This window comes from Protomyctophum parallelum (genome assembly GCF_964188405.1).
Source record: "Protomyctophum parallelum genome assembly, chromosome: 13".
In the NCBI taxonomy this organism is placed as follows: domain Eukaryota; kingdom Metazoa; phylum Chordata; class Actinopteri; order Myctophiformes; family Myctophidae; genus Protomyctophum; species Protomyctophum parallelum.
In genome coordinates, this window is record NC_139708.1 from 36537474 (window position 1) to 36555670 (window position 18197).

At 42.6% G+C, this 18197-nt stretch overlaps 1 protein-coding gene and 1 long non-coding RNA gene across 2 annotated transcripts; one reads left to right on the forward strand and one right to left on the reverse strand.

Annotated features, from left to right (window-relative positions):
- Positions 1-8085: 8085 nt before the first annotated feature.
- luc7l3 (LUC7-like 3 pre-mRNA splicing factor) lies at positions 8086-17832 on the reverse strand. The gene is made up of 11 exons (XM_083779811.1): positions 17626-17832; positions 15780-15846; positions 15633-15672; positions 15198-15342; positions 14812-14886; positions 14291-14395; positions 13635-13796; positions 12606-12973; positions 11977-12143; positions 11242-11474; positions 8086-8714 (listed from the first exon to the last, which is right to left on the reverse strand). The coding sequence occupies exons 1-10, from the start codon at positions 17722-17724 to the stop codon at positions 11275-11277; spliced, it is 1428 nt and encodes a 475-aa protein (XP_083635937.1). The 5' UTR covers positions 17725-17832; the 3' UTR covers positions 8086-8714; positions 11242-11274.
- On the forward strand, positions 8708-9957 carry LOC310869199. Its single transcript, XR_014570139.1, has 2 exons — positions 8708-9773; positions 9804-9957. It is a non-coding gene; the product is annotated as an uncharacterized lncRNA (long non-coding RNA).
- Positions 17833-18197: the final 365 nt, after the last annotated feature.

Sequence of the window (18197 nt, forward strand, 5' to 3'; positions counted from 1 at the left end):
CTGCGCAGTTGCCCCACTTCTCTGTTGGATTAAGAGACACAAATACAGGAAATGGAAGATGGCTAGTCTTAATTTCCTATTGTTTGTCTTTGGCCAGACTACAGGTGTGCTACATCTCCTCTGATGACCTCACCCTGCCTCCACACACATCGACAACACAAGCCACAACAGACAACAACACAAAGGACAACTCCAGGGTTGTCCTAACGTCGTCAACATCCCATCATCCCATGTACGGTACGTCTATTTAAGTAGGAGGTCGCTCCACATTTAAAATCATCATAACGATTTGACAATGTTAGACATTATGATTGTTATGATATATCCGGGGACCCCCACACAGAGTTGCACCACTCACTTCACACGGGTGTGATTTTAAAGCTTTGATAACCTAAACACTTTCTCTTACGTGTACCTCGATCGTTTCATTGTTTTGTTATATTACATGGCTGCCACAATGCTGTGCAACTTCCCAAGGGATACACAGATAAGGCCCTCTCTCTCATCCATATATCACGTGACGTCTTTGGAGAGGCAAAGACAGGAACAAGAGGGGGTTCATATTTTTGTTTGAACTGGAAAGAGGGGGAGGGGGTGGGGTCCATTTGACTGTATATTGTAGATGACGATGGGCCTAATTTATCACATACATAATTCATGTGTGGGAAAAGTGTGCCATGGAACAGCAGGGGAGCGGTGAAGCAGCAGATGAGAACGATGAAGGAGAAGAAAAAGAATGCATCGTAGGCATTTTTCTTGGACAGGAGAAAGTGCTGCGATTTGTGTGGGTGGTGCATATGTGTTTGTATGTGAATATGCCGCAGTGACAGTCTGTGCATGATGTTACGCGCTTATGGGTGATTCATTTAGCTTTGACTTAGTTATGTGCCAGTATCATGCACCAGAAATAGATGAGTTATATGCTCATATAACAGGCACTGAACTTTAACCAAAATTGTTTTGATTGATTCACTGAATTTATTTCGTGATACGAACCAGATGGCACATCAGCACTGTCACAACAACAAAACACACAATATCAGAGGATAAAAACACAAAATAATGCCCTGTCTTATTGTCTCCACCAGGCCGAAGGCATGGGGAGAGAGTATGTTTTGCACTCTGTCCGTGTGTCCACGAACACACTAACACACGTGCAATTTATGGATTGGAAATAGAACAAAATGCCTCAAATCATCCAATTTCCATCCAAGGCAAGGTTGGCAAGGAAGAAATGGCACCCTTTACACATTGGCCTATTATAGCGCCACCAGGAGGCCACAACCTCACCTGCCCTGGTGGAGACCTGTGCCATTTTTGTGGTCATCTACTTTTTATACAAAATAGGAAAAATACTGTTCCTGAAGAAACAGTGTGGGCTCAAGTAGCGCTCTACTCAATGTATTGACCAACATGGCGCTACAGCCCAGCAAGGAAACGGCCCCGGGAAGAAATACGTTAATAGTGGACTTGCTTCTCAAATGGTAATGGTAGGCAAATGGTTACTTCTTGGTCTGCTAAAGCAATAACAACATCTAATTGATCTAAGCTCAGAGATCAGTATCCCACAAAAGTGATCTGTTATCAATGGACAGCTTGTAGCCTACAGACAACAAGTCTGTCCCCATCGATGACTCAGGGTAATAATGATCACTCATGATTGACAGTCAGGGACACAATAGAACATTCTGGTATCTTTCTATAATGAGCAGCCTCTGGGTTTGACTGCCTGAGAACAATTCAACATAGCAGTCATTAAAACCCTCTAGTCAAAGGGACCTGAGTTGGCACGGTACTTGGACTCTCTTTTTCCCCCTCTACAACAAATTCAGAAAAATAAAATTTTCATTATAGGCTATATATATTACTTTAAGTAGCATGTGACGTGTCAAACTTATCCACGTATCCATTCCAAGCATTAGTTTTGCACAAAAAACACTCCTTGGGCCAAATTTAGCCCAAGGAGTGTTTTTTGTGTAAAACTAATGCTTGGAATGGATTCAGAATCATGAAAACCCCTAGTTTTACACATCACATGGTACTTAAATTTAGACAATTTTGCCTTATTGTGTCTTAACACAGTTTTGCATGCATTTTTTAACCTTCATCTATAAATTCCTTTATTTGCTCTCCGTGGTCACGGAAGTATCAGATATTACCCAATTATCAGTCTCTTCGGTCCAAAATGTCACCTGATGTTGATTCTGCATGCAGTCCAGATGAACTGCACCAAATGATGGTGATTCATTGTGTGACATTTGTTTTGATCATAACCTTTAGCTTAGCCACGTTAAAAAAAGAAAGGACAGGAGAAGTAGCTTGCCAATGGTCTGTGGAAATAAATCATTGTTCGACCGTCTTCTAAAGTGATTCTCTTTTCATCCCCTTTGCATTACTCAGCCAGCTAGCTGTGATATTGGTTCGTTGTTTTCCGTCGGGTTTAACAATAGCATTTAGATTTTAGCTTGTGAATGTTTCTCCTTTGTTTTCATTTGTTGTTGGCACATATTAGGTATAAGGTCAGTTTGAGGAGTTGCTATGGAAACAGGGTTGCACTGGGGTGGGGTAATTCGGCAGCTCTTCTCGGTTTACAGGCATAGAGATATTTACCAATGGAACACAGCATCCCTGCCAGACAATAAAAGCTGTTCAAAGCAATTGTCCATACCTACTGCAAGCATTTAATTTTTCTGTGGCGTTTCCATCGATTTGTTTGCTTTCTCACTCTCAGTATACAATATGTTGTATCTTCCTGTCTCGTGCCCTTTATATTATCATCACCCGCCCATTCTGCTTTCCAAACACCACGAGTTTTACAGGAACACGACATCCCCGTCTTGCCACTCCCCATTTCAATTCTTCCTGATGGAAGGGATCAAATCCTATTTATCTTTATATTCTCACTTTCCAACCACTCTTCCCAAATAAAACAGCGATCTGCGCGCCTTTGTGTTTCTGATGATGGGAGAGCGTTGGCAGTGCCAGTGACCCCGGCTGTCCCCTGTCCACAACAGCGCATCGACGCCGGAAACTGAAAGGACAGAACAAAGCTCCCTCTGGCCGACACACCGCTCTTCTTGGCTGTCGGCGGGATCAGAGAGGGCCTCCAAACACTGCAAACGAACGCCACATAAAAATGAGATGGGGGGAGCAGAGCGCTAAAGGGGCAAAAACATGAAATGGAAGAACAGACAAAGGGAGAAAGAGGAGGAGAGACAAAAAGAGAAGAACTGCTGGGTTGTCGCTCAGAGTTGGTGTGGAGCCCTGTTCCCGTGGTGGAGCCATCTGCTGAGGACAGCGAGAGAAAGACACAAACACACACACACACACACACACTGGAGGGATGGGAAGAGAAAGGATGGCATACACACTACAGAATGGAATCAAATGCGTTACCCATTCCATTCTGCACACTGCATTCTTTCTCACGCCACCTCTCAGGGCGCCGAAGCGGAACGCAGGCTTTTTCCACCATGCAGCAGTTCCAGCTCATTTGCTATCAGGCAACTAGGACTCCATCTTAAAAGGCTAAAGCAGGAATGGCAGGCATAATTGGGGTCGTATACTTCCATCGACTACTTCCCGCCAAGCAATCTGATTGGTTTGACAGACGTTCTGCTACTAACATTGATTTATGAACCTGCAAGGCACCCCTTTAGGCCTAGAAGTGTTTGAGGTTAATCATCGGTAACCAAGGAGCGAGTTAACAATCTGTCAAGCGTTCGTTATTTTTATCGATACAATGAGTACAGGGAAGAAAGTTGTGATCTTTTTATAGCTCGTGTTTCCGTAAAAGCCTTAAGGAGCTCAGGGATTGTTCGTCAACTGTGAACTGTGTGCTTTGATGATGCCAAGAAGCTGCCTTGTAACTTGTTATGCCTTTAATTACAGCACAAACACCCTATGGGATGGCCTGTTTTTTGTGTACGCTGGCGTAAATGATGAATGAGGAATAGCATTCGCTCAGGAAGCTGATTGACAGGTGACATAAGTTGTGTGTATACTATGTGTGCGCACGCACACACATGCTGTGCATTGTGGAGCGTCAGCCATTAGTCAGACAGCTCAGTGACAGGGCATTACTGTACCGTGACACTGACGAATGGCCTTGCTTAATACATAATCTACGTGCAACTCTCTCGACCTTCACTTCAGTGCATGTGTGTGTGAGGGTGGGATGGGAAGTTGGGCTGAGAGAGGACACTCTGTCTCCATTAGCCCTTTTTTTTTATTAAACTCAAGTTATTTAGTCTCCTGTCCGGCATACTCTATCCATCTCTCTCCGTGTCACACTTGCCTCTTTGTTTCACTCACCCATTCCTTTCACCTCCTTCCATCATCCTTCCTTCTCTTCATATCATTGTATTTCCCCTCCTGCCCAGAGGGAAATAGTGCTCTCTTAATAAGATATAGAAAGATTGCCGTTTGTGTGTTGAGGCAGGGACAGTGGGATGTCCTACTCGAATGTTTTACTTTAAGTAAATGTATCAATACGGCAATGTAGAAATACTGTTTGTTACAGGTAAACTTTCAGAATTAACAATGTACTTAGTAAATGTACAAAAATAGCAGTATCAAATGTAAGTACAAAAGTACTCATTATGCAGAAAACCCCATTTCACAAGTTTTCAAATGTAAAAAGAAATATATATGAAAATATTTTGAAAATAGCCAATCTACAAGCTCACAATGCATGAGCTTGTAGATCGGCCTCTTTCAAATGGCCTAAATGCATGTTTTGTAATCTAAATCTACAAAGTAACTAGTTTTCAAATAAAGGTAGTGGAGTAAAAGTACAATATTTGGATGCATGGTGCAAGGGTAAAGGTATTGGAATTACACATTCCTAAACAATGTACTTTCACAACTGCAGAAAATGTCCAATTTGGTGGTGTTGCCTCATTTGTATACTCAGGCCTCAGCTTAAATCACGTCTCCCAAAAATAGGCATGCACTGCCTCCTCCTGTTCAGTGTTGCAACAAGCACGCATTGGAAGGGGGATATTGCACTGCATCACCAGAGGCTGTAGGGCAGAGGTTCTCAACATTTTTGGCTGTGGACCCCAGGAAATACTTTGGCCATGTCTCGTGACCCCCGCCCCTCCACCCTCCCCAACCCCCACTACAATAAACTTAAGAGAATCATAAATACTGAAACCATATATCATTAAGGACAGTTTATGAATGTACCATGCAAGTTCTTCACATGACACAGATCACTCCACCCCCATGTAGATCAGATTAAAATAGGGTGCATTTTGCATCCCAAAACGCAGTTTATATTCAAGGGACGCATTAAAACAACGACCTCTGCATCCACGGGATGCACTACTGTACCGTTTATTCTAGTTTATTTTGCTAGCTTTAGTTATAATAAATATAATTTCTTCAGTTTTTGTAGGAATATAACCATACAAAATGAAATGGGAGTTAAATGCTGCAATTTGTATATATATATATATATAAAAAAGTATTATATAATATATATACCGGTATATATATATATATGACTCCCAACTTCGTTGAAGTGGGACTAAAATGTCCCTGGGACCATCTCTGCATCCCGGAACTCATTACATTGAAAACCCATTTGCATCACTGAACCATTGTACAACAAAATACCTAAAACAGCAATGTGTCACAATGTCAAATAATGATTCTTCTTTTGTTTCAATCTTCACAATACCCAAAATAGTAATGCCAGGTTTCAATTGGTTAAACAAAACGACTCACAAATCCCTCAATGTGTTGTTCATGGTGCTCGAATCTCCCCACTCGTGTCCGGTGCCAATCTTTCTCCCCAAAGTGTGCAGTGGCCCTGAATCAAACCAAGGCTTTCACACCAGAGCTCGGTGTTCCATATCTCTGAGCCCGTCTTCAGTTCAGCACCAGCTGCTACAATGTGTTCCTCCTGGGACAGGCAGGGGACTCAAACAGGAGATCTCATCTGCAGCCCAAAGGCCAAGGCAGGAAACCAGAGAAATACTCAACTGGGACGGGGACCAGAAGTGGGCTCACAAAGGCAGCGGATACATATGGTTTTGTGAGGCTCTTCAATTAAGTATGTTTTACCACGTAACCACCCCACATTGTATGTTGAAGAGCAAGAAATGGCCAAGAATAGAGGAAAGCGAGATGAAATAAAGGTATAATAAATCTCCAACATTTCTGACTCATGGGAACAGACCAAGTGACAACCAGGTAGTCTGGTGACCACCGGAGAGACGGTGACAGCCGGAATGTAGACGGCACCCGGGTGAGCAATATGGGTTAGCGCCGCAGCCTGTGTCCTCCGTGAGGAGGAAGCCCAACAACCCTCTGTGAGGCCTTTAGGAGGGCCATGCAAGCAGCAAGCGGAGCCGCAGCACCATTTCCCTGCGGGACCATTGCCCACCACTCCTGAATGAACTGTCTGGTGCAACACACAGGTCCTGGGCCTGGTGAGAGCAGGAGTGGACCTGGTGAGACGTAGGAGGGACAGGAGACAACCCACAGAACCTAGTCCTTCCATGCACAAGTGTACCTCCCGGCCCTGGCAGAGTAGTTCCAACGGATTGTGTGGCCCTGGTTTTGCCCTAGTGGGACTGATTGAGGGTAGCTACTGGGACGCAAGTCGGGACTTGATCACCTGGGTCGCCTGAGTGAGGGGTATGTTGGAAGACCCGAAACCCCGTTGACCTCAGGATACATCAATGAGGATACGTCGCAGGTGCATCCATGTGATGTATTTTTAGTTAGTTACATACATAACTGAAAACTACAACTCTGTTGTACTTATTTCCAGAAATTAAGGAAAAACAAAAGGAGGCAAAAGTTTTGCCGCTTAGGAAAACAAAAACGTTGCAGTTTAGAATTTTCAACTCATGTGTTCCTTAATACTGTTGTCAGTTATTTTGTCAAGAAAGAGGCTTTGAACTTGCACAATACTGAATCAGTAATGAAGAGGATTATTCTGTTCTGGTGCTGTTTTTCCAACCTGCAGTCCTGAATTATTGATATTGCCACTTTGTTTTCATAGCTGCGTATTTTAAGTTCTCTCTCTAGGCAACTTTTGGCCACTTTGCATAGTTTATGACAATCTTAAAAGGGACATCATTCCACTAGCTCTGATCTGCTGTAGTAGCCTTAATACGCCCAGAACACATGCTTGACCAGAATGACCACTCAAAATGTGCAGGCCAAGAATAGCAGGAGTAAAAAGAGGGACACGCCCCTGCCTCCCCGTTGTTTCTCATTGGCTCTGCTCCAGACTGAACTCTTCAGTGAAGCTGCAGGGAGGAACGTTTTGAAGCAGAGTTGTACACCGACCTGGCTGCTCGGGTGGAATTGATTGAAGCCAGAGATGAGCTCTGAGGTGTTTGGCAAAGGTCAGAGCTGAGACAGAACGGGAGGCTATTCTTCGAGCAAGTCAGCGAGTGTCGAGACGAAGACAATAGGTGTACTGACAAGTGCACCAACCTCAGCAAAACATGGTCAAGCCCCTTAATTGGTCCTTTGGGAAGATATATATAATAAGTCCTCAATATTTAATTAGCAATAAAAACCTAGTGTATAAACTATTGTATATTTACCGTCAGCCTAGGGCTTTTAAAATCTTGCCAACATCCCCTACTCAGCTGCATTGATTGTACAGCAGCAGACTGTGCATCAGCAATTACGGTATGCCATAAGAGCAGGCATTTGAATCAAGTGTGTCATGGCTGATTAATACAAATGTCTAGGCCTTGTCCTCAGAGCCAGTTGGCCGGCAGTCAACTCAAGAGTCAAGACGACCATCACCATTTTACATCCGTGTGTCGTCCACTGGCCGGCCATAATGGGATAGGAGCCTGGTGGATTTTCACTCACAGGTGGACCAAGAGCAGCTGAGAGAACTAGATGGTGCCTAAAATTATCCATATCTAAATCTATATTCCCTTTAAGATTATAGCAACTGGTCATTCAGAGAAATATACTTATGGGAGCACTTAAGCCAACTATTTCCGTTCCCACTATATGCTCATTTAGATGGCACCATTTCTGTAGGCTGAGGATAGTTTTGAAAGCATGTTTTCTTTTGTTAAGTGATGGAAAAAAGGCAAAATATACGTTTTCACTTTTTATTCATCAAGACAAACATGAGCATTAAAATAAGCAAAAAACAATAATCATTCAGTCCTCAAAATCTTTTGATCAAAAATGAATTTGTTATATTACAGTAAGGGGATGAGCGATCAATGAGAGCTCTGGGGAAGAAAACTGGACTAACATTGTACATACTGTAATGCTAATTAACCGACTTCTCAGAAATTAAAAATTAAAAGTCACGAAGTGAAGTGGAACCTGACAAACAAAACAAGCCACAACTTTTGTTGTTTTCTTCAATGTAATTTACTCTAAATGCCAAGAAACAAGGAGAACGTGTAGAGATTGCCAGATAACTCATCTTGTCCTGTAATTAAAATGATGGCCAAAAAAAGAAACCAAGCTAAGAGATACATTGTCAGATGAACCACAACTAGACCCATCCTGAAACAAGAAACAAACACTTCCAGAAAAACAGCAGATCTAAAGGAACATTTTATTTTTTTCCTCTTGTACACGTTTGTTTTCTATGTTTTCTCCTTAAAGCCACTACTTTTGTGGTTCACCTTGTTTTTAAGCAGCGAAGTGTCAGGTTCAGGGTATGGATGGGGTGCACTCTTCTGATTCTTCCTCCAATTTCCCAGCTTCCCCTGTTGAGCAAAAATGTTAACAGGACAATATATTAGCAAAGGCCTTTCGACAAGTGCAAACAGCAGCCAATGTTGCTACTGATACTACTGCTGTATTCCTCCTAGCTCAACAGGTCCCTCAAATCAGTCGCAGAGGAAGGTATAGAGTATTAACAGAGACACTGCTAGCCTTTTAGTGCTACCAAGGACAGTGTGCAATGCATTTGGGCCAGAAAATCCTGGCATTTTTAGATGTTCTACCTTTAATTATCAAGACCTTTTTACCATGTGGTGTGGTTTCACATGACTCTTAAATCCCTTTCACTACCATATATACACACACCACATATTATAATTGGTCTCAACCCGTTTGATATTTCCCCTGGCCATAGTTAGTTTCGTGAAATGGCAATAACTGTTAGTTTAAATAATTGTCCATCTAAATAATCAAAGAAAGGTTTGCCAACTTAAATAAAATCTATGAATACTTCCTAGTAAAAGGTTATACTATGGAAAATGTGCTACATTAGTGACAATTTAAGCAGATGGCAAGGGTATATCAAGCAGGCTAATCTTGTTATGCAATATTAAAGTGATATGATACTTTGGTAGAGGTTTGGGTTGTGTACTTGTCATGATCCAACTAGTATAATCGACAGGGCGCATCGCTCGTTAGTTGACAAGAAATTAGTAACACAACATTAGTGTCGTGACTTCCATTGTCCAATGAAACGGCTCTCAAAGTCACTCTTTCAGCACAAACGAACATGAGCAAAGCTGATTCCTACAATAATGTCTGTAGAGTGGAAACATTCAATTTCAAATAGCAAAAGTAGATCGACAAACTCAAACATGTCGATTTGCGCTGCATTTCGAGCTTGTGGATCTGCTACTTTTGAGTGTAACTTTAGTATGATCAAGTAGGGCTTTAATTTACAAATATTACGATGTATTGTAAATAGTAAACTTATGGAGTTAAGGTTTCTGCCCGACAGCAAAGATATATAACTCACACAACCCAGTACTAAGAGTGTACCTTTACATTTAGGTATTATACGCCACAAAACCCAGTAACGGAGTGTTAAAGAAAGAATATTAGTTTACTGTCAGTTTATCAGGATCAGTTTATCTTCAAATAGTATCAACAGAAAGTTTAACATTTTCTTTAAAAACACTTTCCACTGGGTTTTGTGAGGTATTGTCAGAATTAGCTTCATTTGCAGTCGCTTATGTGCTAAAAGAGTGCATTTGAGAGCCATTTCATCATACAATGACAATGACACAAAGTCATTAATCTTGTAATCAACTGCCCACCGGAGCAATGCATCTCCCCAATTGGACCAGCTGCATCATGACAAGCAAGTACACAACTCAAACCTCTCTACCAAGTGTCCCATCGCTTCAACAATTTCACAGTGTCTTGGAAGTTTGTACTGCCCGAATACAATCTTTCAAAATAAATTTGAATGAGTTTTAAATTAATACACAAATAAAACAAAAGAAATCAAGCTTTCAAGTTCATGGTCTGGAAAAACACTTTGTTTGACAGGCAACAGCATTCAGAAATGGATGTGGGTAGAGAAAGGAGTACCTGGGGTGAGTACCTGCATAGTTTGAGAGTCAGAGTATCCATGATTTTTAATTTGCCCTTTTCTCATGTGGTCTTGCTCACAACACCAACGCTGTGTGAGGTATGGAAGTCAGCTGCAATTGATTTGGTAAACCCTACCGTCCAGTTAGTAAGTTACGTATAGGCCCCGGGTGCTTTGACACCAACCACCCACCCGCCTCAAAAATAAAATAAAAAAATACACATGGCATCATCAGGCACACTGACCTGGACAACAAATCCATTGGCAACGATTACGACAATATTTTAAAAAGAAAACAAAAAGAAAAAGTGTCGTTCTCGTGCTCACAAATACCTGAAACGGCAGCTGCGTTATAAAATGGTTGCGTCTGTACACGACTATGTAAACAAACCTGCCCCCACTATCCCAAAGATACACTTTGTTTGAATTGGCTCCATCAAGGAACAAGTCAATAAATCAAAGTTATTATTACATTCTTATTGTCATGTTATAAAAATAGAAACAAGTAAATGCAAGAAAAAAAACATAATTTAAGTAAATTTGGTTTTCATATAGTTTTGCTTCCATTTTGTCCACAAAGACATTTTAAATACACAACTATGTGTTGTAAAAACCGATACAAAACGAGGGGTACCTCCGGGTAGGTTTGCTCAGGGCTACACTGGTCTTTCCCTCTTGGCTTTGTGTGATTGTTTTCTACCTTCTTCTCATTCATCAGGCCTAGTCCCCCATCTTCAGTGCATACTTACGATGCACTATTTGAAAACGGGATAAAGATATATATATATATATATATGCATACAGTAGTAGATAAGACAAAAAAAAACAATAGGCATTGAACTTAACATAAATGGAGGGTAGGAGAGGAGGGAGGGAGGGGTGTGAGGGTAGTGGTTGTGGGAGGAGGGGGCGGGGGGGTGGGTTGGTGTTGCAAGGGGGCAGGAGGACGCACTTACCTGAGCCTGATCTGAGGTCCTATCAGATCAGTTTTAATTGGACTGAGTGTCACCTTCAGAATGGAGGAGCTCTTGCTGGCCGTTAGGCAGTGAGGAGGCGGCTGGCTCTGCGGCCGCCTCAACCTCCATGGGCTCCGTGTCTGTCAAGGCCTTGGCCGCGTCGCCGTTGTCAGACGGCTTTTCTTTCTTGGAGCTGCTGCCGCTGCTCCTCTTCTCGTCTGTGTCCTTACGGTCTGGGAAAGAGGAGAGGAGAATGCATTAAAAGCAGGCTGGTAATGTGTCGCTCCAGCCATATTCCCGGTGCATTTTGCCCAGTGTACTTCATACTCTAGGATTAAGAGCAGAATTTGAATATGGTCAAATAACTTATTTTTCTGCGTACAATGTCTTGAGATATATATTCTATATAGGCTCATTCAACCACTTTAATTTTAAACAGTGAACAAAACAAACGACTGATAATTCAAATTTCTTTTCTTTGTTGTTCTAATTGTTCTGTTTGTGGTAATTTCCATTTATTTTATTTGTCATGTTAAAAATGGGTGGTTTTACACACATTTTATACTACAACTGAACAAACGGGAACTGTCAGAACCTCAATAAAAAACATTGGGGGAAAAAATAAAATATATAATTATCAGTTTTCCTTTATACAGTATATTGCCTGTGTATGTATACAGGGTACAAGTGCTTCAGTGGAAACAAGTAACAATCAGTTTGTGTTCTTGGCCTCACCTCTGTCTTTAGAAGACCGCTCTCTGTCTCTGTCCCTGCTGCGACTGCGGTGGCGGTGGGACTTGCGCTCTGAGCTACGCGACCGTTTCCTCTCACGGCTGCGGGAGTGACGCTTCCTGTCGGAGCGTTCGCGGCTTCGCCTCCTCTCTCTCTCCCGATCCCGACTCCTTGAGAAAGATAAGAAAATACAATGACGTTTTTCTTCTACATCAACAAGCGGTTTCGTGCTTTCTTCCTGCTAAAAGAAAAAAGCATTACACTTCAGAGTGCCTGTGCTTTCTAGGATATTATCTGGCAAACATCACGAAAGTCTCAATCTTGCAATTTGCATGAAGCGGCACTATCTCACAAGCAGATACTTAAATATAGTGAACCAGGGACCAATGCTCATAATTGAAGTACTAAATGCTGCAAGATACATTTAACGACATAATTATTTTGTTGCGTAATGAACATGTTTGACATTTCCTTGCGGTTTGGATTTGCACAATGTTTGACCAGAATGGAACAGCACCTTAATTAGTATCATCGTAACACAGGAAGTCAGAAGAGGCCTGGAAGCAGTTATTCCCAAAATGGCTACTGTGCATATACCCCATTAGTGGATAAATGCTGATATGATATGATACCTGCTGCGTTTGCGTTCCCGTTCCCTTTCCCTTTCTCTGTCTCGGCTCCTGGACCTCCGACGCTCACGGGAGCGGCTCCTCTTCCTGTCCGACGGCCGGCTGGAGTGGCGGCTGTTGGAGTGGCTCCTCCGCGACCTCTTATCTCGTTCCTTCTCACGCTCCTTCTCTCGGTCCCGGTCCTTCTCCTTTTCACGCTCCCGCTCCTTCTCCTTCTCTTTCTCCTTCTCACGTTCCTTCTCTTTTTCCTTCTCCTCCTCCTCCTTGCGTTTCTTCTCCCTTTCCTCTCGCTCCTTTTCTCTGTCTTCTCGGTCTTTGCGGACCACCGGGTTCTCACCGGCGGGTTCTTCAGAGCGTCGGCGTAGTTTCTCCTACGGACAGATAGCAGGGTTATTTCATTTCAAAATGCAGTGACCCTCACAGGTCAACTGACACATGGCAGTGTCAAGAGCACAGCAACAGCATCCAACAGGACTCATTTTCATTATACCTGCAGCTAGGGCTGAGTGATACATTAACAAGATATCAGCAACCAAATTTCGACCTGATATGTAGGAGATAAAAAGTGTGTACACACACGGGAAAAACACTTTCCCTCCACACAGTGTTAACTGAAGCAGCAACAGATGTTGCCCTATACCGATTCAATGAAAATAATATTTGATTCATCTTGATAAAAATATATTATAAATATATTGATATAAATATCTCTTCTATATTGGTGAATTATATGTATTGCCCAGCCACCACCTGTACTGGAAGGGTTTTGCGATATTTAACCACATAGACTTTGCTTCCATTCCTTACTGTGGGACAGTAAAACAACAGGCTTTCAGATAGGACAGGACGTGCAATGTAATAAAAACCTTTGCTCTGGACATCACAAGGCCATTCTTGCACGGTGCAAGCCATCAAAGATAATAGGCTTCAGACAGAGTCAAAGGGTGGAGTTACGGTGTACTATCTGAAAGCCCCACTTTATACTGCACTCCTCATCCAGCCGTGTAACTGTCAGGGTGTGATCCCCATTACCTTGAGCTCCTCCACAGTGGATTTGATCTTGGCATATCCCATGTGCTGCTTGCCCATCAGGTGGTCATCCACCCGAGACTGGGCATCACCCACGATGAGGAAGGCCCCGCATACCTCGCAGACCTCCATCTGCTTCTCCTGGGCTGCGAAACTCTCGATGGTCTAGAAAAGGCAAATGGCCAAAATGTATAATAATTAGGAAGAAACTAACATAAGGAGGGGAGACAAATGCACAAAGACAACTCCCCCCCCCCCCACACACACGCACACAAACACACAATCATACAACAATACATTATGGAGACTATTTAGTATATTCCTTAAATAAAAACTAAACCCCAACCAAAGGTGTGAAACCCGATGAACCAGGGTAATGAAAAGGTAATCTGCGATTGGTTGGTGTTTTTGCCACAGTCAGTTGATGTCACCCTCTATAAGCAGATTGCGTCAACATCACCTGGCACAATCTTAGATAGCAGCTCGATTTACACAGGTTTGCATTTGGTTACCCGTTTAAGCAGGTGCGACATTTTGTTGACGCTTTAAGCATCATCAACGGAAACGACAATTATTCTTTAGCTGAGCAGCAACTGTTATGTTGACGATCACCATGGCAACTGAAGATATCAGACCTTATGCAAGGCTGGCTTACTCACCGAGGGGGTGGAGCTTAGCAGCTCCCTGTCCTCTTTTAGCTGCTCCACCAACTTCATCATGCCCTGGGCCTCCTCCACACGCCCCTCCGAACCCAGCTCCTCAATCTGGGACACAAAGGTTTTCATCACTGTACAATCATCATCATTTTTCGACCGCGGTCGAGATCATGGATTTCACAATGCCACGCCAGACTTTCCGGTCTATTTTGATGAGTTTCTATATCAGTGGTTCTCAAACTATTTCATGTCAAGGACCCCAAAAATTATATGAATTTGGCCACAGACTAATGGTTAAAGTGGTTAAAGACAAAGTTGACACAGATGCGTTCCAGGTCTTAATAATGCGAGGATCAAACTTCCGGGGTGGGCCGTTCCATTCAACTTAAGGCTGTGCAAGTGTTTGTAGGAAATACGGGGATGCGTGATAGCTACCAAAAGGGACAATTTACTTTAAACTGTACAACCATGACTGGATGAACTACTGGCAAGAATGCAAAGTCAAACTGTGTATTTTGTCAAACCTGTTGAACCAGGTCCTCAATCTTCTCAGTCAAAACTTGGACTTTCTCCTCAGTCTTCCCTGATGGACCAGGGCCCTGCAGAAGGGATTGACAACATTCATTTGCGATCACCCACATTATAATGAACAGTATAAACATCATAAAAACATACAATAACACAGATCAGTACAGTCAGTACTACATTTCTAAAGTCTAAACATAAAATACACTATTCCTAGAGGATATAGCACCAGTTGCCATTGCGTATTATTGACAAACTCGGACGATCACCGATGGCCAATGCAGCTGTCAAGGTAACGGGTCAATAGACAATTTAAGCAGTAGTTCCTTGCAAGGCTTTATCTCCCTGTGAGATGGATAGAACACTGGGAATTATGTGGACTTACCCCTGCCGCTTGCTGAGCTTGTGAGAGTGCTAGGCGAGCATGCCCTCTACGGATCCTCCTCTCCACCTCGGCCAAGAGAGACTGGAGGTAGCGCAGGAAGTCCCGCTCATAACCCTCCTTCATAAATCTAGAGCTCTTCTCATACCTGGACAGAAGGATGTGCAAATAAGTTAACCCATTTAGGCCTGACGTCGAAATTAAAAAAATGTATTCTGAAAGAATATATATATTCAAAGATTTGTGCCGTATTCATTTTTCGAAAAATAGCAGATCTACAAGCTCGTAGCTTTGAGCTTGTAGATCTGCCATTTTTCAATAGCTAAAGTATAACATAAGGCTTAAAACACCAAAAGGGGTTCGTGTACAGAATGGGTTAATAAATAAAAAGTCAATGAACAAACAGACAGTGTTTCTTTAGCTACAGTGAGTACTTACGTTTTCCTCAGATTTTCATCATGGATTTTCTCACAGGGACCTAGTGGAAAATATACAAAACTCAATCAACACAGAAATACTGAGCATGCTTCCAGTTGTAGTTTTAAAACTATGAAAACTCATTATATTCTAGGATCTCGAACTTACCCAAGTCAGAGCGGGTGTTTGTGAATAGCTCTGCTGGGCAGAAGCCACACAAATAGTATCGGCACACCTATTGGAGGAAAAACAAACATTTTATTGTTCTGTGCAAGGTTTGTTTGAGCATAAGTTTATCACACGTTTACGTTCTGGTCAAATGACAAACAACGTTGTCAAATCAGATAAAGCAGACATTCTATTTAGACAATATTAATTAAATATTTGTGCAGGGTCATGCATAATTATCACAAATCATACAAATCAGCCTTGGATATTATGTCTATGACTGCACAATGCTCAGGATCTCATTGTGTTTCTATGTGTTTTGAGTACCCACTACAGATTTTGAATACATTACTCTGGAGCATTCAGGACAACCATCTCAAGGCTCCAGACCTCCCAAAACAAACTGGTCAGGCTCCTACTTGGCCTCGCCCCCCTCACCCCTGCCCAATTTGACAGGCTGGAATGGCTTAGGGTCGACGACAGTACAGCATCTTGCAATGGGTCTGGTCCACAAGATTCGATACACCACCAAGATGTACCGGTCTAAATACTTCCTTAACTAAGGACTAAATTATTTTCGCTCCTATGCCACCAAAATGTGGAACGCCCTACCAACAGTCATTAAGACATGTGAATCCCTTGACTCCTTCAAAACTGCTCTCAAAGGGCTGCAATTCGAAACTGGCCCCCGTAAAATCTGAATCCCCCCCCCCAACCTGTATGTTTCTTTTCCCTTTTTGCTTCCTTTATGATGAATTCCTGTTCTGTTCTTTGACTATATAGTGTCTATTTGTACGTCTCTAAATGTTTTGAAGAATTAAACATGGTGGACGCTCTTGTAAACAAGTGTAATGCTTAATTGGGTCGTCGACTCAGTTAACAGTCTTTGTATCGAGTTTGTGCTTGAAATGTACTGCGATTCTGCAAACTGTTAATAAATATTTTAATAAATCCTGTTTGTGTGCCACCATGCTTGCACACTAGCTCCATCTGTGACCTTCACTTTGGCTGTAGCTCCTCTGGGACTAGGTCTCACATAGCATTGCCATCCAGAAAACCGACAATTTTTTTTACCCAAGCAAAAATGTCAAAGGGTAGTTCTTCACAGCAGGCCTGGAACACACTTCCGTATGCAGCACACTCGATTAAAAGGTTGTTTTACTGCCTCGTACAGTACTCCCACCTACCACTCACACACTAATGCCATGTTGGAAAGGAAGTGCCATCCAACTTTGGCAAGTGGCACCATCTGGTTGGCTTAAATTAACGTGTGACGTCTAAATAGTGTGGCTGTATTTAGGGGATTATCTGACATTGTTAACTTTAGGATCCATTAAGTGTACGTGAAAATCATCCCGATTTGGTTGGCTCTTATCGTACTGTTAATTAAACCGGGTTAATTCATGCATTTGTAACACAAGAGTGTACTGAAACCACATGGACCGTGAAAATGCAAGCAAATGAACCGTGGTCGGCTTTGGTTACGTTACGTAATCTACATAATTTAAAGCAGTTGTGTGGCGAGAACAAGCCAACTTGTTGCAGACAAACAGCAGCAGCACAACGCATCGCTGGCCTTACCGTCCATGTATCGTCACTAACACCGACAGCATTAGCTAGTCATATTGCTAACAATCAACAAAAACGTCACAGTCATTGCCATTTTCACACTTTCATAGAAACACATGGGTTTGTGAACTGATTTCAATGAATGGGTCAATGTCTGCGTTATTATCGTTGGAATCTCAAGGAAACCTTGTTTATGTTTTTGTTCTGGGAAGGAATTAACAGATTCAGAAGCAGACCAGACCGTTAGCTTAGCTAAAATTAGCGGATGCTAACTCACCGTCTCGTGGTCCCATCTGACGTTGCATCGTTTCTCGTCGGGGGCCAAGTTTCTGTCTCGGCCCATCAACTCATCCAGCAACTGGGCAGCGGAAAGCATTTTCCCGTTTAATTCAGACGGAGCGGACGATTCAAATGCCCTCTTTTATCTCATTTGACTCGCACCATTTATTGCGCGCAACAGTAACTGGACAAAATGGCAGCTTCCTTCCGTTCCGACGGTCTCACACAAAACAGAGCCGTGACACAAAACAGCATCTTCTTCTGCAGCTATTGGACTTCCGGCAGGCAAGACTACAATGGCGCATTGCTGCCTCTCACTGGTTAGAATGGGTATTACAGTCTCGTGGCACTGGCCAGACTGTTGCCAGTGCTGCACCCCACAATTTATTGTTCAAATCATTATTCTTCCTCAATCCTCCCTGCAACCCAAATCCCCTAGAATTTACACAAATTGTCATTTTAGATTATTCTTCCTCTTCTCTCCGCCTGTGCTGGTGTCCATCACATGCATGCGCTCCCCAGGCCACAGTGCTGTGCACCCTTCCTGTTCACCTTACTTACACTGTACAT